The sequence below is a fragment of the Amblyomma mixtum genome, chromosome 10, assembly GCF_055824585.1.
Source record: "Amblyomma mixtum isolate Tamu chromosome 10, ASM5582458v1, whole genome shotgun sequence".
Lineage (NCBI taxonomy): Eukaryota > Metazoa > Arthropoda > Arachnida > Ixodida > Ixodidae > Amblyomma > Amblyomma mixtum.
Window position 1 is genome coordinate 49,099,708 of NC_143021.1, and position 25,219 is coordinate 49,124,926.

Consider the following 25,219-nt stretch of genomic DNA (forward strand, 5'->3'; position numbering starts at 1 on the left):
TCTGTCAGCTGAGTGTGGTTATTCCCCTCCCCCCAGAATTCATGAATGGCGTGGACACGGACAAGGTGCACCCGCACATCGAGGACTGCATTGCCCGCCAGGAGGACATTGTCAAGGTGAGGTCAGACAGCCTCTGTGGACACCACTGGGGGGAAATGAGAGGAGTGGCATGCTTTCTTCCCAGTAATGATGCATGAATCACCATGTGGTATTCGCCTGCGACCGCTGAATAATTTATCTTTGAATTTTTCTCTCATGCTGTTTTGGTTTCAATAGCCAAGCAATGGCTGTGATGTCAAAGAGAGGTTATAGACATGGAAAACTGCATTACAATCGCTGCTTCATCAATCCACTGCAATGCTGAAGGCAGCCTTCCTCAAGAGCTGGAATGACAACTTGTGTAGAACCACCGATTGTATTTTTCATGCCTCACGTGACCCCTCTGTGACATCACAGCCATTGTTTGACTCTTATTTATTATTCATTTATTTACATGATACTGCAGACCTTTTTGGTCCAAGCAGGGAGGGCAAAAGCAAATTGTACAATAAATGGTTACAAAGCATTGAACAAATAGCAGCTTACGAACATACATATGTTTAAAATTCATGCATGCAGATATAAAAGCACTCCGAGGTACATCTTCATCAGATCTAAAATAGTCACAAATGCAAGTTTCAGAAGGGCATTTTCAGTGGTTAAAAGACATTGATAATTACCTCTTTGACTTTAGCGCACGTAAAAACCACTTCAGGTAGTGAGTTCCAATCACTGATTGTTTTAGGGAAAAATGAAAACTTATGGGAGTTTGTTTTTGCGAAGAGAGGAGTTGAGCTGTAGTTGTGTGTGTGCTGCGTTTTTCAAGCTGATGATGGAGTAACATAAGGAGTTGCCGAGATGCCAAACTTTCCCTGAATTAACCCTTTGTAAGGCAAGGTATATTTTTTCAAGAACTGAGGAAAATGTTGTGTTGTTTGTCAAAATGAAGCCAACAGAAATAGTTTGCACGATATTTCAAGTCATAAGAACAAGTAGTTTATTCAGAAAAAGTGGGACATATGTGTCCCACTGACACTCAATGGAATTTCAGAAAGTGGGACGTATTTGCCCCATTGCCTCTCAAGGGCTTTCAGTTTACTTTTGACCAGCATGAAAAGGCCCAAAACATGTCGCGCAAAGTGGCACATTGCATGCAGAGCACAAAGGACTGGTGCGAGCTTCTTTCTTGGCAATCGAGCACCAGCGACAGCGCCTCCATTTCACGACCTTGTGAGGGTGGTGTCCATTTCCCAAAAATTGGACTTCGTCCTCAACTCCTACCATTTTTTGGCCGTTTTTGGTGCCTTGTTTGTTGGCTTGATAAGGCGTATTGTTAGAGCCTTTGAAGATTTGGCCGTTTATCAGCTGGCGACCGAGGACGAGCTGGAACCACAGGTAGCTCATTTGATTGTCTTGTTTCATTTGGAGGAAAGCATTCACTGCTGCTGCGTCCAGCAGAAAGTGGAAAATTCGGCACCGGGACTTCTTAGACCTTCTGTCTGCCGGATACGCATTTCTCCTCTGGCCAAACCTGTCGACTCCACCCATCCAGGTGTTTGAAAGGAGTGCGTACTTGCGCGAAAGACGGGACGAAAACAAGGGAACACAACCGACTATGTACAAAGCGCAACTTCCAACTAGTTTATTTCATAGAGAGCTACACATTTATACTCTAGCGGTCAAACACAGTGATAAAAACCGTCGCATGCGCATTTCACGTCAGCATACCGCCACCACAGGTGCTGCCTGATTGCATCAAAAGTTCCAACGACCCCCGGCACTGCTATCAAGAAGGAAAGGAGAATCATGAGGTGATAAATGAGAATAGGTGACATTAAAAAATATTGTAGCAAAGCAGTGTCAAAACCAAAGGCATGTCAAAGCGTAAAAACAAATCATCGCAGCAAAAGCAGTGTCAAAAAAAGCAAAACACACCACTAAAAAAAACAGCCCGTCAACAGGGTAAAAAAACGCATTACAACAAAAATTTCAAACAAGAATCGAAGGCTAGGCCACCCAACAACAGTTCGACCCGAAATAAAATGGAAGCCTGAGGCGCAGCAAAATTTACAAGTGCCCGTCTAGAAAAGTCACCTCTTTGTTAAGAAGTAAGAGAGATGCAGTGCTAATGCATTTATCTCCGGAGTTAGTGATATGAAAATGCCTCAATAATTTCCCTCTGAAGTTTGGTCTTTGCATGTGCCAAAATCGTGGTGCCTCTAAGCAATGGCTTGCATTTGTGACTGAAGACGTGCTCGGGAAGGCGTCGTTTTTCATTGTTTTTTACCGTCCTCTTGTGTTCACGCAGTCTCCCGTTGACGCACTTTCCTGTTTGTCCTATGTATACGGTACCGCAAGACAAAGGAATGCTGTATACAACATTGGTAGCGCATTCAACGTATTGTTTTGCATGTTTCTTATTGCATGCTTCATGCTTTCTAGACAGGACGAAGCAAATGCCAGACAGCTTGCTGGGGGCAGAAAAAAGGACCTTCACATCATATCTTTGGCTTATCTTCAAGTTATGTGAGATTCTATGAAAATACGGAATGACTTTCATGCACTGTGTAGGTGCGGTAAAGTTGAAATCCTTGTTGCCTTGTTTTATCTTCTGTAGAAGATTCATGGAGACACTTCTGACGACGTCAATGGGGTAACCTGGTTTTTCTAGACGGAAGATCTGGCCTTCAAAGCTGTTTTTTATGAAGTGCGGGCAGCTTTTGTCGAGGGCTGCTTTGAGAAGGGTTGTAACGATTCCCCTTTTTATGAGCTTAGAGTGGGCGCTTTCATAGGGAAGAAGACTTTTTTTCGTGCATGGCTTGTACTCATAGCACAGATTGCAGCCAGGTTGACCGAAGGTGTCCTGTAGATCCAAGAACTGAATGCAATTTGCTTGTGGCAATCCCCAGGTGAACTTTACGCCTTTAGATTCAGAGGTGAACAAATTTACTATCTCTGGCACCATTTCTTCTAAATTCTGTTCTGATGAAGCATTGAGGATGACTAAGTAATCGTCCACATACCTCAGAATTTTTACACTTGCCGTCCCTGTTAGCTTATTCTTGATCCGGTTGTCCATGGCAGACAGGTATATGTCACAGAGCATGGGTGCAACAGCAGAACGTATGCAAATTCCGTCCTTCTGCACGTAAAATTTTTCTTGGAAGGAAATCGCTGTCGAATTGAGGTAGAATTCCAGCAGAGTAATGAAGTTATCGGTGCTGATCCCGGAGGAATTCTGGAAGCTAATTTCGTTGGTGGATGCAATCTTCTGCTGAACAGCTTCAAGCAGGTTTCCATGCGGTAGCGAGTAATACAAATCTTCGACGCCTATAGAAAACGCCGAAGTGGCGGAGACGATGCCTTTAAAAGCATCGATGGCTTCTGTGGAACTCTTCACCAGGAAAGGGTCGTCGAGCGGCAGACACCTGAGTTGCAGCTGCAAAAACTTGCTCACATTAGCCTGCCAGGTGCCTCTTTCTTATAGTTCTTAGCGGGCATTCTGGTTTGTGAGTTTTGCCCGAGAAGAATACATCCAGGAAACCCTTCTTCGATTCTTCTACGTCCTTTTTCACCCTGTCTAGGGAAAGCTCCTGGAGTATCTGCATCGCGGTAGATTTCGGTTTCTTCGGTCGGAACAGCAGTTCTTTGAAATTTTTGTCTTCTTCTTCAGCAGAAACTTCAGGCGCTTTCGTTTGTTTTCTGGTCTTTCTGCTGTAAGTAGCCTTACGCTTCTTAGGTCTGCTTGGTGAAGCCGCTGCTCCATCGTCGCCGCTTTCGTCATCCGAGTCCGGCGGAGCGAGCTCGAGTACGAAGTCGTCGTCTGTATCCTCATCCGTGTCACTCGACGCGGGGTCGTCAGGAAGGCTAAAATATAGCTCAAGCGCTTCTTCTGCCGTCAGAAATCGTTTATCTGCATTTTAAAGAGCAAAACAAAATATAAAAGTTTGAATAACGTATCCCTCAACACATCGTCAACGAAAAGCGGGAAGTTAGGCCTAGCGTACTTCATGCTGTTTTCTAAGGGTGGTCCTATTTATAAAAGATTTTCAGGCTAAGTATTGCTTGTATTCCTCAAAAAACGCGATTAATACACGCTACTAGGCTTTGTCTTGAAGCACAGAAACGGAAACGCTCACCTGACATCTTGAATTATTCTTGTTTGGAGACACAAGAAAAAATTTCTTCGCTTTTCCGAACGGAGACACAATTTTCCAAAGAACGGACGCCTAGTACCACCTGTCGTACAAGCAGCAAAACTACATCCGGGAGAAATTACAGAATCCGCTGGTAGATGGCAGCACTGTGAAAAATGGGATGCATGCTTCCCAATGCCTTTGAAGCGCCCTTTTCTGCGGCGTAAAAAGTGGCATGTGTATATGTCCCATTGCCCTACAAAGGGTAATAAGCAGTGCAGAAATTCTGTTCTTGCTATCTTTCTTCAGATGCTGAGAGGTTTCATCTGGTTTGTTTGCGTAAGGATAGATGGAGATTCGGAGGTTTTATATTTATTGTAAATGAAGGGCACAGCACGCCTTTGAACTTTTTCTACCTGTGCAATGACCTGTGCAAATTCTGTGCTATACATTATAGCACAAAAGAAGTAACACACCTTGGAAAAAAAAAGCAAAAAGTACCAACACAAAAATACATGCAGCATTATCGCATAAACTTGTTCAGAAAAAATTCTTAATAACAGTATTTGAATGCTGGAAAGGGTCAAACATTTCTTTGTTTAATTTATTTAATAGCACTGGCAGTGTATAAGAGAGAGGTTATTCTGAGTAATATGCTCTGGGTGTAGGAACTAGCCACATTTCTTTATTTCTGGTTTATGAAATATGGGTGTTTTTTGCGAGTTCTACGAAGTTAGCAACATAACTTTCATTGCTCCGCGAGGGACTTTTGAAGCTCATTAAAAGCCTGTATTCGTGTAATGCGAAGACTGGCAGGATTTCATATTTTAAAAAGAGGTCACTCGTAGCGAAACAATAAGGAACACCAGCAATGCATCTCACAGCTCTTTTTTGGAGAAGATGTAACTTGGTCCTGTTCGTGATGCCAGTGGTACCCCAAACGATAATGCAGTATTGTAAGAGAGATAGCACTAATGAGTTATACACCAACAGCCTAGTTTTGACAGGAAGAATGGTGCGCAGGCGCGACATAACTCCGACAGCTGAAGATACTTTGGATCTTATGTAATCAACATGATCATTCCAAGTCGGGTGTTTTGAAAACATGACACCAAGGATTTTGACAGAATCCACTATCTCCACAGGATCACGGTTCAAACATACACTGAGTGGCCTAAACAATACCTTCCCTTTCGGCATATTTTAGTCTTTTTAGGATTAATCTTCAGAAAATTTGCTTTTGCCCATGTATTTAATGCATCAATTGTTGTACTTGCTTTTTCTTCAGTATCATCTTCTGATTTCCCTTAAATGAACACTGAAGTATCATCGGCGTAGGATACAAATGAACTACAGTCGACGACCGATTTTTCGGACTCTCTAGGGGCCGCGAAAACGACCGAAAAATCGGGCAGTCCGGAAAATCAAATTTCACCGAAAAAATCACGAACTTATTACCACTATGCCGGAGAAAGCGGCCAATTGTATTGCACACATTCTAAAGCTCCTCATGACTATATTTCGCCGCGCGAAATACAGTATAAACGCGTATAAGGGCCGCACTTTTTTTTTCCAGATTCGAGGGCCAATTTTCGGGGTGCGGCCCATACACGCGATATGCGAAAAAAAAATTTTTTTTAAGTAAAAACACACCAACCAGGGAATGAGCGACATTTATTCTACGTTCAATCGTCACTCGCGGAGTATTTCGACTCCTGAGCTGGTGCTGCGCTCTGGTGCACGCTCATGCCAAAAGAAGCCGCGCAGCATGTCTGCTGTCAACGCGTAGCCGTTGTTCCGAAATTCCATCACATAGAGGAGCAGCTCTTCTTCCAGTTCAGGGAACTCGCGCGGCTTGACTCGGAAAGCGCGCTTTTTGCAGCTTGTGTTTCTCTTTTGGTTGCACCATCATCGGACGCACTTCTCGGCCACATCGAATTTCCCGCCCGCCGCACGCTTACCGACCCCGTTCGAGAGCTAACTCCCAGCCGTGTTAAGGTGCTTGCCCATCGCGCTAAAACTGTGAAGCTCGGCGGCAGCACGCGAAAGCCACTATCACGGCGAATGCGCTAACACGCATGCTGACACGCCACGAAAGGCTGGAGCTGGAGATACTGATGCCGATGTGAACAGCGGAAAATCGCGACCGAGAAAAATGTTGATAATGATCACGGCGCCATCCATAGACGGCACTTGGAAGCTCCGGTGCGCGCGCGTGGCCTCCGCGAACGGCGCAGCGCCGGAGCAGATCGCGGCCGCGATAAGATCCGGCGACGCGATAAGATCCGGCGACGCGCCCGAAGCGCGCTTCGATTCGCGTTCCGTGTTCGGGACTAAAGACTCGGCACAGATGAGTTCCGTGAACTCAGACTACGGTTCAAGTTCCTGCCGCGGAAGACATTCAAGGACAGTACGAATTCGAAAACACGCGAGCGCAATGTGCCGACTCGCGCAGAATTTCAGCGTCGCAAGTGTAACGAGTTGGTGGACCGAGCAATGCCCGAGAGGCGGACCGGCTCGGCGGTCGCCGTCAATGGCTAGGCTCGAAGAAACGGACGATGATGCACGCGCTCCACTGCGCAACGAACAACTGCCCCTAGAGCTGTGTCCTTTTTATTGCCTTGCTGCCTCGCAAGTTCTAAACCGTCGGCACCGGGTGGCGCCACAACACAAACATGAAAACGAAACTGTAACAGTCCTCCCCCATTAGTTTGTTCAAGAAGAGAAGAACATTATGGAGAGTAGCGCTGCACTGGCTTGCGGCTTCTCGTGCTTCTTCGCAACTGAGGCGTGCTGCACGCTGACTTGGGAGAGTTCATAAGCAGTCTCTTCTGTACCACCAGTCACGTTCACAGTTGTCTCTTCTGTGCCACTAGTGGCACTCACGGTGAGGTCAGAGTCCACAGAAACAGCCAAGCTGGTGTCACACTCTGTTGATGGGTGGCTGGAAACGCCCTGTGTTCCAGTAGGTTCAGGCCTCCATAGTTCAGTGGTAGGCTCAACGATTTCTTCGACTTGAGGACGTAGGTGGTCGCCGTGCCTATGCCAGAGAGTACCGTCACTGAGACAGACTGTAGCTGCTGACTGACCTGTAGTGCTCGTGACACGTGCGGGTACCCACGGTGGTCCTCGACGAAAGTTCTTTGCGAGTACGTTGTCTCCCACATTCGGCAATGGAGAAGAACGACACCCTTTATCGGCCTGTAGTTTCTGCTTCAACTGTCTCAGCAGCACTGAAGTGTGTAGATTTGGGCGAAGAACATCCAAAGGTGTCTTGAACATCCTTCCCATGAGCATTTCACACGGTGCTCTGCCTGTGACTTCATGTGGCGTGGTTCTGTAATGAAATAAGAACCGCGAAATCTGGGTTTGGAAAGATCCAGATCCACTCTTCTTGATCTTGTTCTTGACAGTCTGTACGACGCGCTCTGCCACACCATTCGAAGCTGGATGGTAGGGAGGCACAAGCATGCGACGTATTCCATTACGTGCCAAGAATTCCAAGTACTGTTCACTTGCAAAGGCAGGCCCATTGTCGGAAACTATGAGATCCGGCAGTCCATGCTGCGCAAATGTTGTTCGCAAAGCATTGATAACAGCATCCGCTGATGTTGACGTCACTGGAAAAACTTCAACCCACTTTGAATAGGCGTCAACAATGACCAGGAATGTATGACCCATGAATGGGCCCCCACATGCACACGGCCATGGCGTGTGCTGAATGCGTTGCGGTGCACGCAGGTAAGCTTGGCAGGTTTCACAGCTCTTTACACTCTTAGTGATGTCTCCATCAATTCCCGGCCACCAGATGTGGCTTCTGGCAATTGTCTTGCTTTTCTCAATGCCAGGATGCCCTGCATGAAGTATCATTAGGATTTTGGCTTGCAAAGATTTTGGGATAACAACTCGGGAACCCCACAGCAAGCAACCTTCGTGGAGGCTGAGTTCGCTGCTCCTTGCTGTGAATGGATTTCCTTCTGGTCCTGCTGGAAGTTTTTCCCCTCGCAGGACAGCAAGAGCTACATGGCTCAGGAATGGATCCTTTTTTGTAGCTTGTGCTTCAATGGCAGGTGACAACAGTCCTGGGTATGCTTGTTCAAGCATGAACATTTCAGCGGGTGCAGGTAGATCCACGTTGTTTGCAGGCAACGGCAACCTACTGAGAGCATCCGCATGACCCAAGTCCAGACCAGGCTTGTACACAAGCTTGTACTTGTATGCAGAAAGTTTCAGTGCCCATCTGACTAGTCGTGGTGATGCTTGCACTGGAATGGGTTTGTCATCATTCAGTAATCCTAGTAGAGGCTTGTGATCCGTATAAGCAGTGAAAGGATTGCCCCACAAGTACTGGTGGAACTTTTCCACACCAAATACAAAGGCTAATGCCTCTTTGTCGAGTTGGCTGTAGTTTTGCTCTGCACGAGACAAACATCTGGAGGCAAAAGCAATGGGCAGTTCTCGACCATCAGATTCTCTGTGTGCCAAAACTGCGCCGATCCCATACGGTGAGGCATCGCAGCTGAGACACAGTGGCTTCCCTGGGTCGAAATGTACTAGGACTGGAGCGGATGTTATTAACTGCTTCACTACATTGAATGCATTTTCTTGCTCTTTTCCCCACACCCATTTCTTCTCGTTCATGAGAAGTAGATGCAAAGGGCGGAGGCGTCCGGAAAGGTTTGGTAGGAAATGCCTGTAGAAGTTCACAAGTCCCAAAAAACTTTGAAGCTCCTTGACGCCCCGGGGTGCAGGTGCATGAAGGATGGCAGATACCTTGCTCAAACTTGGAGACAGGCCTTGTTTGCTTATGATGTGCCTGAGGTATTCAACTTGTCGAACGAAAAAATGACACTTGTCGAACTTCAACTTAAGTCCAACATCACGAAGTCTAGATAGGACAGCACTGAGGTTGCGAAGATGCTCCGAGTCATTCGAGCCAGTGACAAGGATGTCATCGAAATATACTGCAACATGTGGCAGCCCTCGGAAAAGGTTCTCCATCTCCCTTTGGAACAAGGCTGGTGCTGATGACACGCCAAAAGGAAGACGTGTATACTGGAATAATCCCATGTGTGTGGAGATTGTGACATACTTTCTAGATTCTTTGTCAAGAACTATTTGCTGGTAGGCGTCCCTCAAATCCAGCTTCGTGAACTTCTCACCTCCTGACAGCATGGCCCACAGGTCCTCAATTCTTGGAATTGGATACTTTTCCATCACAGCTACTGGATTAATGGTAATCTTGAAATCTCCGCAAATCCTGACACGTCCATCCTTCTTGGCCACTGGAACAATTGGTGCAGCCCAAGCTGAAGAAGTGACTGGCTCCAGGATGCCTTCCCTCTGTAGGCGCTGAAGCTCTTGTGACACCCCATCCTTCAGGGCAAAGGGCAGTGGCCGTGGCTTGAAAAACTTTGGTACAGCATCTTGTGGTACAGCATCTTTCCGAGCATTGACTGGCATAATCTAACCGCTACAGGTAATAAGGATGCTAATGAATTTCTAGACGTCTGCCTTAATTTTAACCTCGTTCAAACTATATCCGAACCAACCCGTGTAACTGAAGACTGCGCTAATATCCTGGACCTAATATTAACGGATAATCCTGAATGCGTTCATTCCGTCACGTATCTACCAGGCGTCAGCGATCACCACGTCATACATGCCGGCTTCACCATTAAACCGCCCTTACGCGTAACTTCTAAACGAACTATCCGACTGTACGATAAAGGAAACTACACAGCAATAAATAATGAACTTCGCGCATTTTTACCAGTATTTCAATCCAGCTTTCATCAAAGATCCATCCATGATAACTGGTCCTTTTTTAAGAGGAAAATCGAAGATTTGGTCGACAGGTTTATTCCAAACATAAATATACGAAATAACCCTCAAAACCCATGGTTCACAAACACACTCAAACGTCTTGAAAATAAAAAGAAGCGTCTTTTCCGATCAGCCAAGTTGCTTCCTAGTCAGAACGCTTGGAACAAATATTATGCAGCCGAAAAAACTTATTTATCAAGTATTCGAGATGCCAAGCGCACTTTTTTAACTCCGATCTGCCTAAAATGTTGTCAACTAACCCCCGTAGGTTCTGGCAAGTCATTAACCCCCAGCACACACGCACTGTTTCCCTCACTGATGCTTCAGGTGCAAATTTCTCTGATACTGAATGCGCCAACATGTTCAACACAGCCTTTTCATCCGTGTTTACTAATGAAACAGAGCCGACATTTCCTCAAAACCCCCCAATTATTCAAGATACTATGCCTCCTCTTATATTTTCTTCTGCAGGAATTTTGTCACTAATAGAAAACATTAAAATATCATCCTCTGCTGGAATTGACAATATCAACGCTAAAATACTGATTAATACCAAAGATATATGTTCATCTCTGTTGTGCTTGTTATTCGCTCAGTCACTCTTCACAGGTCAACTGCCCATAGACTGGAAAAATGGGAAGGTCGTTCCAGTCTACAAATCAGGTAACAAGAACTCACCGCTTAATTACCGCCCCATCTCTCTAACTAGTATTCCCTGCAAAATCATGGAACACGTCATCTATACCCACATCATGGCATTCCTTGATTCGAATAACTTCTTCCATTCTGCTCAGCACGGATTTCGCCGGGGTTACTCCTGCGAGACCCAACTTGCCACATTCATTCATGACCTGCATGCTAACCTTGATTCTAATCTACAGACTGATATCATTTTTCTAGATTTCGCCAAAGCATTTGATAAAGTACCCCATAAACGCCTGCTGATAAAACTTTCTCGATTAAATTTGAACCCCCATATTTTGAAGTGGATCGAAGAATTTTTGACTAATCGTTCGCAGTTTGTCTCCGTTAACAATAAGAACTCTAACTCACTCTCAGTAACGTCGGGCGTCCCACAGGGATCTGTGCTTGGCCCACTACTATTTCTTATATACATTAATGATCTGCCTTCAAATGTAACATCTAACATACGCATGTTCGCTGACGACTGTGTACTTTACCGTGCTATTCTTACCACCGCTGACCAATCTTCTCTTCAAAATGATCTTAATGCCGTTCAGGAGTGGTGTAATAAATGGCTAATGGAACTTAACCCATGTAAGTGTAAACTTTTGTCCATTAACCGTCGCCGTAATCCTTTAACCTTCTCTTACGTAATATCTGAAGTTCCCGTACAACTAGTTCAATCATACAAGTATCTAGGCATAACTATTTCTAGCGATCTTTCTTGGAGCCTGCATGTTACTAATATAATATCGTCAGCAAACAAGACATTAGGTTTCCTAAAGCGCCATCTTCATCATGCTCCCCATCATGTCAAGTTATTAGCTTACAAGTCATTAGTCAGGTCCAAACTAGAATTTGCGTCGCCCATCTGGAATCCTCATCAAGCATATCTCATCAATGCCCTCGAATCTGTTCAGAATCGCGCTGCTCGTTTCATTCACTCATCCTACTCTTATGACATCAGTGTTTCGTCCTTAAAAACAGCATCCGGATTATCGCCCTTATCACTCCGCCGTCGCATTGCCGGCATGTCTTTATTTCACAAATTCTTCCACAGCCCTATGCACATCGCACCTTATATTCTTCCACCCGCACGCATATCTCACCGCACCAGCCATCGCCTACAAGTTGCCCGTCCACGATCACGCACCGTCACCTTTTCTAATTCCTTCTTTCCTCGTGCAGCCGCAGACTGGAACGGCCTTCCGAACAACGTTGCCATCATCATTTGCCCAAGTGTTTTCACCGATAACGTAGAAACTTTCCTGTCATTGTAAATTTGTGTTTTTACTCTTGCCACCCCTTATGTAACACCCCTTTTTAAGGGGCCTTTAAGGTAATAAAATGAAATGAAATGAAATGAAACATGGATTGTGGCTTCTGGACCCTTGAAAGTTCCCAGGCTCTGTTCAAACACCTCAGGAAACGCTTGAAGAAGGTCCTCAACATCAGAAACAGCATGAACGTCTGCTTCCACGCGAGCAATCTCAATGCCCAGTGCTCGAATCCAGTTCCGGCCCAGAAGTGTAGGTGAACGTTCCCCAGTCAGGAATAAAGGTAGCACTGCTTTTCTGTCACGAAACTGCACTGTGACATCCGCTCTACCTTGAACTTGTGTGAGCTCACCCGAGTAGCTTCGCAGGAGTACATCAGACGGCATGACAGGTACTGACGGTAGCAGCTCCTGAAGACGATTTTTTTCCATGACAGAAACGCTCGCACCGGTGTCCAGCTCCATACAGAGCGGCTTACCGCAAACGCTGACTGTTACGGTGAAGGGTGGTGACGGCACAATGGTGTCGACTGGCCACATGTCAAACACATCGGCAGAAACGTCGTTGTCAACAGTGTTGACTGGATGAGTTCCACACGAAGTTTTGCGAGCCGAAGGCGCGGACGCATTTGGCTTTGTGAATTTTCCCTTCCGTGACGAAGCGTGCTTTTTCTTCGAGTTGCACACTCGAGCAATGTGTCCCTGCTTCCTGCAGTAATTGCACGAACTACTGATGTGCTTGCACACGGACGCGAGGTGTTCGTCACCACAGCGGTAGCATGTGACACGCCCCTTTGATGCCGCGACTTGATAAGTGGGAAGCGCGCTTCGGCTTGAGCTCGCTATCTCGCCGGCATCTTTCTTCGCAGCTTCCATGGCAAGTGCAGTTTGTACAGCGTCTTCATACGTAAGGTCTGCTTTCTCGAGCAGCCTCGTCTGCACGGCTGTGTCGTTGATGCCGCACACGATGCGGTCCCTCAACATGTTGCTAAGCTCAGTTCCGAAGTTGCAATGTTCAGAGAGGCTTTTGAGCGACGCCACAAAGTTACTGACTGACTCGCCCTCCGCGCGAACACGCGTGTTGAACCTGAAACGCTGCACGACAGCAGATGGCTTGGGGCAGTAATGGTCACAAAGAACAGAAAGAATTTCTTGCAAGGTTTTGTCTTGCGGTTGGGCGGGCTTCACGAGATCCCGCAAGAGAGCATACGTTTTCTGTCCACAACAACTAAAGAAGACTGACTTCTGTTTTGCTTCTGCAATGTCATTCGCGATGAAAAAAGCTTTAAGGCGATCAACGTAGCAAGGCCACGCATCTCCCCCTCCTCCGTCGAACGCTTCGAGGTTGCCGAACATTGGCATGACGGAATTCTTGCGCGTTGAACTCGTCAGAACAACGAAGAACTCACGTGCGCAGAAGGGGCTGAGGAAAGACGAACTTGAACTTGAATTTTTCTCCTCGTCGCCACTTGTAACGAGTTGGTGGACCGAGCAATGCCGAGAGGCGGACCGGCTCGGCGGTCGCCGTCAACGGCTAGGCTCGAAGAAACGAACGATGATGCACGCGCTCCACTGCGCAACGAACAACTGCCCCTAGAGCTGTGTCCTTTTTATTGCCTTGCTGCCTCGCAAGTTCTAAACCGTCGGCACCGGGTGGCGCCACAACACAAACATGAAAACGAAACTGTAACAGCAAGAGGCTCCCTTTAAGCTGGAATTTCGTTTTGTTTGATCAAGTTTTCGATATCTCCTGCAGTCTGAATTAATGAGGTTCCACTGTACACATTATATGGCGGCTTGGGTACTGGTGGCGAGTGTGAACGAGGTCCGAAAAATCGAGTGGTCAGTTGCGGTGCGTCCGAAATTTCAAGCGCTCTTACACATTGGCTCTATGGGCCATGTCGCGGTGCCGCGAAAAAGTCCGAATAATCAAGCATGTCCGAAAAATCAGGCGTCCGAATTTTCGGTCGTCGACTGTATCAGGTTCACAATGCACAGTATCATTTAGATAAATTAAAAATAAAAGCGTACCCAATATGCTTCCCTGGAGAACTGCTGTGCAGATATTCTGTACTGAAGACTAGGAGCTTTTAATGTCTACATACGCTGTTCTATGGGAGAGGTATGATTCCATTAGGTCTGCTGCTTTTCCGCAGATACTGTCGGTTTCCATTTTATGTGAGAGAATTTTGTGACTTAATAAATGAAACGCTTTTGTGAAATCTATGTAAATGCCTGCAACTAGCTCCTTATTTTGAAATCTATCTATTATTATTTCTTTTTGTGTAAGTAGCGCTGTTTCTGTAGATAGATTCTTTCGAAAACCGTGCAGAGAGTCAAGGAGGAGATCATGCTTGTTAAAAAATGACAGGACTCTACCATGTAGTAACTTGTCTATGCTTTTAGAGAATACCGGCAATATAGATATAGGGCGGTAATTTTGGATCAAAGATTTGTCGCCACTTTTAAAAACCGGTATCACTCGAGCAGTCTGGAGTTCTTTCGGAAATACAGCGGTGGATAATATTAAATTGTAAATGTGCCTAATGGCTGGGCATATAAGGGGAAGAACATGTTTAATGGGCACTATTTGGAGGCAGCTTGTGTCCACTGACTTGCTATTTTTAATTGTACTCATACACGAGAAAACTTCTGCGCAGTTTGTCGGAGCAAAGAAAAGTGATGATGAACTGTTGCTTCCTTTCAAGAATGCAGTGTAATCTTGACTGCTGCTCATTTGACTCTGAGAAGCTTGCTGGATAAAAAAGTTGTTAAAAGTATCAGCTAAGCCAGTGTCACAAATACGCTTTCCCTCATGCTGAAAGTTATCAGGAAGATCAGAGTTAGATGGCTGTGATAAGAAATTTAATTTCCTCCCGATAGGATCCGATCTTTGTTCAGTCGAGCTCCAAAATATATTTGTAAAATAAGCTTCTCAAGCGATCTTCAGTTTTGATGTAAGATTATTTCTGTACTTTTTGAATTGGCTGAACAAGTTTTCATCTCTTTTTCTTACATACTGTGCGTACAAGCTATTTTTATGTTTTATTGTTTGGAGTAACTCAGACGTTACCCAAGGTTTCGTGGCCCTAGATGACACGTCCATTTTTTTTTAGTGGAAAGTGCGCATCATATATAGTTTTAAATGATGTAATGAAATTATAGTAAGCAGTATCGCTACTGTCCACCTCAAAAACATTATTGCAAGTCTGTTGGCTAATAGCATGACAAAAGGAACCCAGGTTTTTATTAGTGGTAGACTGTGTATAAATTATTCGTGTTTTCCTTTTGTTAACATGCATGGGCTTAACTAGCATGAAGATTCCAAGATGATCACTAATATCTGTGTAAACAATGTCTGCGGTTATTAAATTAGTGTCAGTATTTGTAATGAACACATCTAATAAGGATGTACTTTCTAAAGTCACGCGTGTGGGCTTTGTTATTAAGCTAAAGAAACCATTCGCTGCAATTCAAAACTTTATTTCCAACGACTCGTTGGGGGTCATGAGGCAAAAAAGCTGCCATTGGCAGCTTGAGGGTGCCTGATGCCCGTACAAGGCAGCAGCATATAGCCAACACAAAATTCTGAGCACTTTCACATAAATTGACTCATCGAAACACATTCCAAACACATCAAAACACACCACAAGAAAGTATACAGTACGAAAAACATAAAGGCAATGAAAATACATTGAATACGATTAGCTGCACAAAAACTGGGATGAGAAAAAAATTTCATGTGTCTGTTTTCTATTACATGCGCTTAAGTGAAAATTTGCTGACAGTAATTTGTTAAGCAAGCACGGCAAGTTGTGCGTGAGCGACTGCAGCATATAATTTGTACGTCTGCGTGGTATCAGCCATGTCTCAGATCCACGGGTGCGACAATCACTTTTCTGTTTCTGCAAATGCGAAAGGAATTTTATGAGGCTCTTAAACTTTTCATCGGAAAATAAGTGTGAGTACAGTAGACGGAACTCGTAAATTTTTTCGACGCTTATTATGTTATACCGTGTGAACAATGGTGCAGATGAATGTAAATAGGACACATTTGCAATGCAACGAAGTGCTTTCTTTTGAAGAAGGAGCAGTGTTTGAATATTTGTTTGTTTGAATTAAAGAATGGAGTTCTTTTTGTGATTGTGAAGTTGAAAGCATATTTATGTTGATGTCATCACCCAAAACCATATCTATAGATTGATATGAATGATGCATAGCCAAAAATATTTCTGAGAAATGACTGATGACGCCAGATGGTGGCGTGTACAGAAAAGTTGGTTTGAACTTTGCAGAGTGAGCACTTTGTGATCAGCAGTTGTTGCCGCGTATTCCTCGACCATTTCACAGGATATTGTATCTTGAAGCATCGCCTTGAACATCGCAGGCAAAAGTGGAGCACAGTGTTGAATTTTTGTCATCTTTTTCTTTGCTGTAGTCAATAATTGGATATATTTGGTCTTGACTGTGGTAGTATTTCATTTGGTGCTCGCGTACAATGGGGAGGCCAAAACGAGGCAGAGTGCTTCCTGACGAAGCCTATACCCAGGATTAGGCATTAAGACTGAACGGGCAAAATACGTTTCCGACTATTTAGCACTGCATATCGCTGTTTTTGGCCCTGAATGAAAATTGGTATTTCTCTGGCAAAATTGTTGTTCCCTTTGCTCTGCACCGTGGCACCTTGTGCAGTTGGCCTGTATGGCTGGTGTGTGTGCTCGCACAGTCGTGTAGCCAGGATTGCTTCTGGCGTGCACTGCATGGGTCCACAATTTCTGGTGGGGGAGGGGAGGAGAAGTGTGTGCACCTCCTCCTCTGAAGTGCATGCAAAGCGTTTTGAGCTGATCTCTCAGCGTGAAGTGCCTTGGAGGGGGGGGGGGTGATGCTGTCCTGTGCATGTACATGGCATTCCGTGACCAGAGGCGGCCATTTTCTGCAGGTGCTGCGGCTGGTCTGCATGCAGAGTGTGGCCAACAACGGCCTCAAGCCCCGCGTGCTGGACCACTACAGGCGGGAGATACTCCAGGTGGGGGCTACCCCCTGTTCACCCCTCCTGGGACCCCACTCCATTGGAACACAGTGTATCCCACAACTTTCTGTGTTGTGCCTCATTTCGGCCGTACATTTCGTACCGAGGCATTCCTAGTAAAAATATGTGTATGAAAAATCTGGTATCGGAAATATCCAATGGCTAGTTTCATTCTAATTTTTCCCAGCAAATTTACTGGAGCCCGTTTTAATTGAGAAAAAAACTTTTTCAAGTTAGCGCCACACCTTGAGCCAGGGTTTCCCCTTACTGCCACTGCACTGCAGAACATGCCCGTGGCACGGACTGTGAGTTGGGTCTGTGCAAGAGCAGCATCCGATGAAGAGAGACTGGGAAAGAAGAGCACAGGGACGTTCCTCACTGTGTGTGCTCGTGTGTGATACCCCAGCATGCCCAGCTACTCCCTGAGTATGATTCCCCCAGATTGCTTTCTCCTGCCCACCTTTCTATTTTTTTTTTTTATTTCAAGATACCCCTAAAGGCCCTCTTCACAAGGGTATCACATAGGGCGTGGTAAAAATTACAATTTGAATACATAGAAGGAACATCTAACATGAGTAACAGGGCAAAAAAAGAACCAAGAAAAGAGCAATAACTGGTAGTCAGCAAGAATTGAAATGTGGCGGAACAAGACACAAAAAAAACAAAAATAAAAACAACGGAATAAACAGAACGAAAAGCGAAACTCAAACACATCACGGTGAGCACAACAGAACTAGAAGAAAACTGCACATCGCTTTGATTTTTTAAAAGTTCATGAAATGATGTCGCGTTTGTTTCAGTTGTGATTGGGGAAGGCAGCCGGTTCCAATCAATAATGGTTTTCGGTATGAATGATTTGGCAAATCTTGAAGTGTGACATGTGATGCGTTTGATCTTGAAAGAATGGTCACGGCGTGGAAACACTGCTGAGGGTAAGTGAACGGGTTTGCAGGGATTCTATATATGTTATCTTTGATGTAGGCTTGCTCTGGGTCCCATATGGCGGAAGCAAACTCAATTTTCAGTTGAAGTAGTGTAATATAAGCAAGTTTACGCACGTGCACCGGAGCATGTCGAAGGTTACGTTTTGAAAGGCCAAGAGAACGGTTAGCAACTGCTACAATGAAGTTAACATAATAGTTCCAGGTTAAGTCTGATTGAAGGTAAACACCTAGATACTTGTAAGTGGAAGTTGTCTCAACTGCTATGTCATTAAGAGAATATGTGATTGGGATGCGATAAGAATTTCTAGTAAAGGAGACGAGCTTTGTCTTAGAGCGATATAGTGTCATAAGACACTGCTGGCACCAAGTGTTATTAGAATCGAGGTCAGTTTGTAAGGGCTGTCGGTCACAGTCATTTGTAATGGTTCGGTACACAACACAGTAGTCAGCAGACAGTCTAATTTGTAAATGAATGCAATTTGGTAAGCAATTAATAAATATTAGAAACAGCAGGAGACCAAGCACACTCCCCTGGGGCACACCAGATGTGACATGGGCCATTGTAGAGTTATAACCATTAACAGAAGTGAACTGAGCACAAGATGAAAGGAAGTCTTTAATCCATGCTAGTGCCTGAGGGTGAATATTAAGATGCGATAGCTTGAGAAGTAGTCGATGGTGGGGAACCCGATCAAATGCCTTCGAAAAATCTAAAAACAAAGCATCGACCTGAATTGCTGCATCCGAAGAAGTAAGTAAGTCGTTAGTAAATCCGGCGAACTGAGTGTCGCAAGAAACGCCCTTGCGAAAACCGTGCTGATATTTAAATATGATGTTATGATCTTCAACATAATGAATGATCCGAGTGTGAAGGATGTGTTCAAGGAGCTTGGAGAAGGTGCAAGTCAATGAAATGGGTCTATAGTTTAGAGGATCAGAGTGGACGCCAGATTTGAAAATTGGAATTACTTTGGCTATACACCATTCATTCATTTTCATTCATTTATTTTCTCCTTAAGCGCCCGAGGGCATTACATAAGGGGGCGGCAAATTAACATGATGTACATTTCTTGAACGTGGAAAAAGGGGAAGATATAAATACAACGAAGGCAAGCAAAAACAAAAGCAAGAAAAAAAAGATACAGTAAAAAAATGCAGAAATACATCTGAGTGAAATAACAGCAAACAAGCAAGTGCAAGAGAAACAAAATTACACTAAGGCGCAGAAATGCAACTAAACTAAGTAACAAAAGAGTAGAAAGGGGACAGTCTATTCAGGATGGCTGAAGTTTTAGCTTATTACGGAATTGTTTTCTGTCTGTGCATTCGGCTATGTTTTCGGGTAAGGAATTCCATAAGACTATTGCATGAGGGAAAAATGAGCTACTCATTGCAAGGGTGCGGGTGGAGATTCGTGCTAGAGACTGGCTGTGGCTTAAACGGGAAGATCTTCGTAGTGGTGTTGTTAGTAGCTCATGTCTGGACCGTGGGTGATAATAGAATGTGTGAAGAGGGCACAAACGAGATATGATGCGGCGTGATGCGAGGGACGGCAAGTCGAGGTGTCTTTTCATTGAGGTGACACTGGAATGTCTTGAATAGTTCGAGGTGATAAATCGTGCTGCGCGGTTTTGAATGGCTTCCAGGTTTGCGGCAAGGTATGATTGTGATGGGTTCCAGATGGCTGATGTGTATTCAAGCTTTGGTCTGACGAATGTGAGATATGCTAGTTTTTTAATGTCTGAGGATGAGTCGGAGAGACTACGCCGCATGTAGCCGAAAACGCGTGAGGCTTCGGAGCAAATGGTTTCAATATGTGTAATCCATGATAGCAATGGTGTCATGTGCAGGCCAAGATATTTGTATGATGATGTGTAGGCAACAGGTGTAGAGTTGAGGTAGTAGGTGGTCTTAATCTGGTTGCAAAGACGGGAAAGTGCCATGACATTACACTTGGTCATGTTTAAAGGCATGAGCCATGTTTCACACCAAAGTGAGATGGCGTTTAGGTCTTGTTGGAGGGTGCACGTGTCGTCCTGGTTGGTTGTGGCGCAGTATACGATGCAATCATTATTTATTTATTTTATTTATTTATTCATTCAATACTGCAGGCCTTTACAGCCCAAGCAGGAGGGGCATACAAATGACATCAGTGTACAGAACGAAGATAGCAAATAATAATTTCAAAACACTTGTTCTTTGGGCAACAGAACATGAGCAAAACAAGGACTAAACGAAATGCAAACCGAGCTCTTCATTTGGGAATGTCAAACAAACAGAACTAAGTCAATGAATGAAATATGCAAAAATGAAATGTCAGACTTGCAGCAAGGCAAAAGCAGACAAGAAAAATATTCAAGAGCAATTCAAGGTTTCAATTGAATCAATGCTGGTTAGAAGAGGCAGAGGTAAGTTGTTCCAATCTGTTATCGTGCGAGGAAAAAAAGAATATTTAAAAACATTAGTTCTGGTGCTGTATGGCGTTAGAGAGTCACCGTGTTGATGTCGTGTTCGGCGTGCCGTAAGTAGTGTTATGTACGGATCAGGAGTTAGAGCAAGAAGGTTATTTTTAAGAAGGAACATAAATTTTAAGCGCTGAATTTTTTTTTCTTAGTTCCAGTGTCAGTATTCCATGTTGTTTCATTAGTGCTGTCGGGGAATCAGTTGTACGGTACTTAAAAAAAATAAATCTGACTGCCTTACGCTGGATTCTTTCGAGAGCATCAATGTTAGTTTTGGTGTAAGGGTCCCATACTACGCATGCATATTCAAGTTTTGGTCTTATTAATGATGTATAAGCTAAAAGTTTAGTTTCGGCGGGGCGTGCTTCAATTTATGACGGAGAAGGCAAAGTTTCCGAAAAGCTGTGTCACATACGTTAGTTATGTGAGTGTTCCAGTTTAGACTGTTAGTGTGACGCCAAGATATTTATACTCGCTGACTTCAGTTAATGGTTCTGTCCCGAGGGCGTAGGGAAAAGAAAGGTTATTAAGTTTCTTGGTTATTTTCATATACATTGTTTTGTCAGCGTTCAACTGCATATCCCAACAGTGACACTAGGAAAGAATGTTTTGTAAATTATTATTAAGAGTTACCTGGTCATCCTCGCTTGACACTTCCCTGAACAGCACACAGTCGTCTGGAAACAATCGTATTTGGACGGGTTCGGTAATAACGCTCACAATGTCATTAATTTATATTAAAAACAACAATGGACCTAGCACACTGCCCTGAGGGACGCCGGAAGTAACTGGAAGTTCATGGGAGTAGTAAGCATCAATATTAACAAACTGTCTACGGTCAGTGACATACGCAGCAACCCAGTTAATAATGAAAGGAGGAAGGGTAATAATTTTAAGTTTTTCAATAAGCTTAGAGTGTGAAACAAGGTCAAAGGCTTTCCTGAAGTCTAAAAATATAACGTCCACCTGGCCGGATTTGTCTAAAATTCTAGCAAGGGAATGGATTACCGTTGTTAATTGGGTCACCGTAGAAAATCCTTTACGAAAACCATGCTGCGCAGGTGAAAGTATATTGTTATCCTCCAGAAAATCTCTGATCATCGGCGAACAATCCCAGTTTAGATTTGATGTTGGAGGGCAGATCATTGATGTAAATTAGGAACAGTAATGGGGACAACACGGCGCTCTGAGGAACAGCGGATGTTACGCTCGAGAGAGGAGATGTGTAATTGTTAGCGCAGGTGCACTGAACACGTCCTTTCAAGTAGTGCTCTAACCGTGATAACAGTTTTTGTGTGAAACCAAGGCCGGACAACTTTAGCAACAAGTGATTATGAGGGACACGATCAAACGCCTTCGAAAAATCTAAAAAGATGGAATCGATCTGGTAATGGTCATCCATGTACTGCAATAGATCATGAGTAAATTCGGCTAGTTGTGTTTCACATGAATATAGTTTCCTGAAACCATGCTGTTGAGGATAGAAGAAGTTAATTGATTCAAGGTGTGCCATAAGGTTAGATGCTTTAATATGTTCAAAGAGTTTTGAAGGAATGCTAGTCAGGGATATTGGGCGATAATTAAATGGGCTTGAGTGGTCACCTGATTTAAAAACTGTTATTATTCTGGCTTTTTTCCAGTCGTCAGGCACGTTCCCAGTGTCCAGGGATTGAGAAAACATCGGGCAGAGTATGCGGCTCGACAATGATGCAGTGTTTTTTAACAGTTTTCTTTTGATTTCATCACAGCCACCTGATACTGACAGCGGAAGTGAGCTAATGAGATTTGATACGCCCTGTTCATAAATTTCTATTTCTGTCATGGGGTGTGAACGAATGCTAGGGCTGAAAACAGCAACGAAGTAGTCGTTTAGTGCGGTAGCGCATTTCTCAGGGTCAATAGTGCCGCCACCGGGATCTGCGAGTTCGATTTTTCTAGGACGGGATTTGTTCGATAGAAGACGCCAGAATTTGTTTGGGTTGGATCTCAGAATTAAAAGCAAGTCAGATGTTTGGAATTTCTTCTTAGCCTCAGCTAGCTCCTTTAGGTACTGTTTTACGCATAAGTGGTACCGGTCCCGTTTTTCAGGATTGTCGCCCTCCTTTGCAGTCCTGTAAAGACGTTTTTTACGATTGAGTAGTGATTTGAGACACTTATTCAACCAGGGGTTGTTATTGTCAGATTTTACCAGAATTGTAGGAATGTATTGGTTTTTTAAGTTGACTAATGTGTTCTTAAACAACTCCCAATTAGCATTTACCGTGCGAGATAAATAAGTACTGTGGAAAGTTTCCAAAAACTCATCAAGTCTGGGATTAATGCTTTCAAAGTTTGCTCTTTTGTAATCCGTGATTAGTTTTCTTGTGGGTGATCGCTTTTTGATAGCTAATGAAATGGTAATGTGAAGCAGGTTGTGATCGCTGATACCGGGCAGGAGGTTTATACCTGTTACACTATCGGGGGATGACGTGAGCAGGAGGTCTAGAGTGTTATCGCCTCTAGTAGGCCATGATACCATTTGCTGGAGGTAATCTAGAGTCGGCTGACGAAACATTTGAGAGACCAATTGATATTAGGGTAGTTGAAGGCACCAAACAAAAAGACCAGGAAATGTATTTTCAGTATCGGTCAGGGCCTGATCTATGGGCTCACAGAAGGATGGGATGAAGTCAGGTGGCCGATAGCATATGCCAAAGATCGCCTTGGGAGGCGCATTGCCGATTCGTATCCATGTAAGTTCTAAGTTTTCTTCATGACCTATGAGTGAAGATGATAAGCAATTTTTCACTGCCACGAGAACTCCCCCTCCCCTCTGATAGTTCCTATCTCGTCGGTATAATGTGTAATTTGTGTTACAAGAAAAACCTTCATTTCCAGTCGTGAGGGATAAAGCCAGATAATAAAGACTTGGAAAATACTGTGAGGTATTGTTTTTAGTATTTTGTTGTTAAAGCCCAGTGGATCCGCGCTTGTAGTAATTTTAAGATTACTTAACAACGAAAGAATACCATCTTCTCTAATGACTATTGGGGGCATAGAATAATCATGAAATGGGTTGAGAACTGGAGACGTGGTGACGACTTCTTGAGTGAAAACAGATGAGAAGGCATTGTTGAAGAGCTGAGCAGAATGGACATCGTCCAGCTGGTCACCATTAGAACTTGTCAAAAAAGAATCGGCACGCGAATGAGGGTTAATTACGCTCCAAAACCTACGGGGGTTATTAGATAGCATGGAGGGCAAAACGTCACTATAAAACTGGCGACGGGTAGCTTTAAGCATTTTTTGATAATTTTTATCACTTTGTTTGTATTTTTCCCATGTGTTTAACTGGTTGTTAGCAACTGCCTGCCTATGCAAACGTTTTTCTTATTATTAGCTCTTCGCAGCCGCCCACTGAACCCGGGCGCACTTTTTCTGCACTCAATTGTGATAACCGGTATGTATTTTCTAATGAGGTTAATTAGAGTAGTTTTAAACACTATCCAGTTCTGTTCAATGGAACGGAATGAAGATTCAGCCTAGAACCGCCCAGAAAAAGAGGTTAATTCATGGTACATTTGGTCAAAATGAGCTGTGCTGTAACAGCTGATTAGCTTGGTGGCAGTTTTTCTTTCGATAATTTTGCCATTGATGCACCCATTAATAATGTCATGGTCAGAAATACCATTAAGGTGAAATATTTTATAACAAGCGTGGGGATTATTGGTTAGAATCAAGTCGAGAATGTTTGCAGTGGTACCTGAGGATCGCGTGGGCTTTGTAACGCGTGGAGTTAGGTGAAAATCAAGACAAGTCTGTAGGAAAGCGTGCGCATCCTTACCACTTGGAGAAACAGATAGTGTTTCCCAATTGATACCTGGGAAATTAAAGTCGCCAGACATAATTAGGACAGAATTCGGAAAACGCATACATACATCGGCTAGTAAGCGACAAAATTCATCTGCAAAGCCATCACACAGGTCAGGCGGATGATACAACACACCAGCAATAATGTTCGTAGTAGTACATTTCTAGGAGACGAATACACACTCGAGAAAAGTAGAGGCAACGATTGGTATAGATATCAGCTGTTGCTTAATTGCAAGAAGCACACCACTTCCTCTTCTGTTCTTTTTGTCGCACCGAAAAAATTTAAAACATGATTCGCATGAAAGGATGTCATCATCTGAGATATAATGGGTTAGCCACATTTCAGTTCATGCTATTAACGAGGTCTCAGAGGAGTCGATGAGGGAGGAGAGGGCACCACTTTTCGCTGTAACGCTTCTGATGTTAGTACATAGGAAGCACATGTTATCTAAACATGTGAGAATCCCCAAGTCAGCGGACGCGAAGTACACCGCAGGCGCCGTCTCAGCGGCACCCAAGCTGCACGGGGGAGAAGGGAAAGGGAAATAAACGCTCCCTCATTTTCAAGGAGAGGAGCCAGTTTGACTCCCGCCAGCAATGTGTACTGTCGCTTTACGGGCACCCCTTCCCGCGCCCTCCTCAGGGCACTTCGGTGACCCGTTTCGGCATTCGCTTCCAAGCTCGCCCCCTTACAATACTATAACAAAACACTTCGGTCCCGGCAAGATTGGCAGTGCACAATCGGAAGCACCATGATGATTTGAATGTTGTCAATTAGTAGAAGGCTCAGTTAGATGCACAGCCCGGTTGCCAGTAGTGTCCCAGAGATAAACGTCGTCGTTTACGTGAAGTTTATTAAAATAAAGACGAATGCGGTCCCCCTCCTTCTTTATCGTCTTAGAAAACTGCCACAGTTTGCGGTGCTTATCACGAACAGCCTCAGAGTAGTCGCGTGGTATGCTAAAATTGGT

General features: G+C 44.3%; 1 protein-coding gene across 8 annotated transcripts in view; it reads left to right on the top strand.

Annotated features, from left to right (window-relative positions):
- Positions 1 to 25,219, top strand: part of LOC149325734 (vacuolar protein sorting-associated protein 33A-like) — a 98,201-nt gene that overhangs the window by 56,328 nt on the left and 16,654 nt on the right. For 7 of the 8 annotated variants that reach the window (XM_089563333.1, XM_089563335.1, XM_089563336.1 and 4 more), the window contains 2 exons: positions 37 to 116; positions 16,901 to 16,987. In XM_089563333.1, coding sequence (XP_089419459.1) covers positions 37 to 116; positions 16,901 to 16,987 — 167 coding nt within the window. The remainder of the gene's footprint in view (positions 1 to 36; positions 117 to 16,900; positions 16,988 to 25,219) is intronic. The other variant, XM_089563334.1, reaches the window with a different exon arrangement.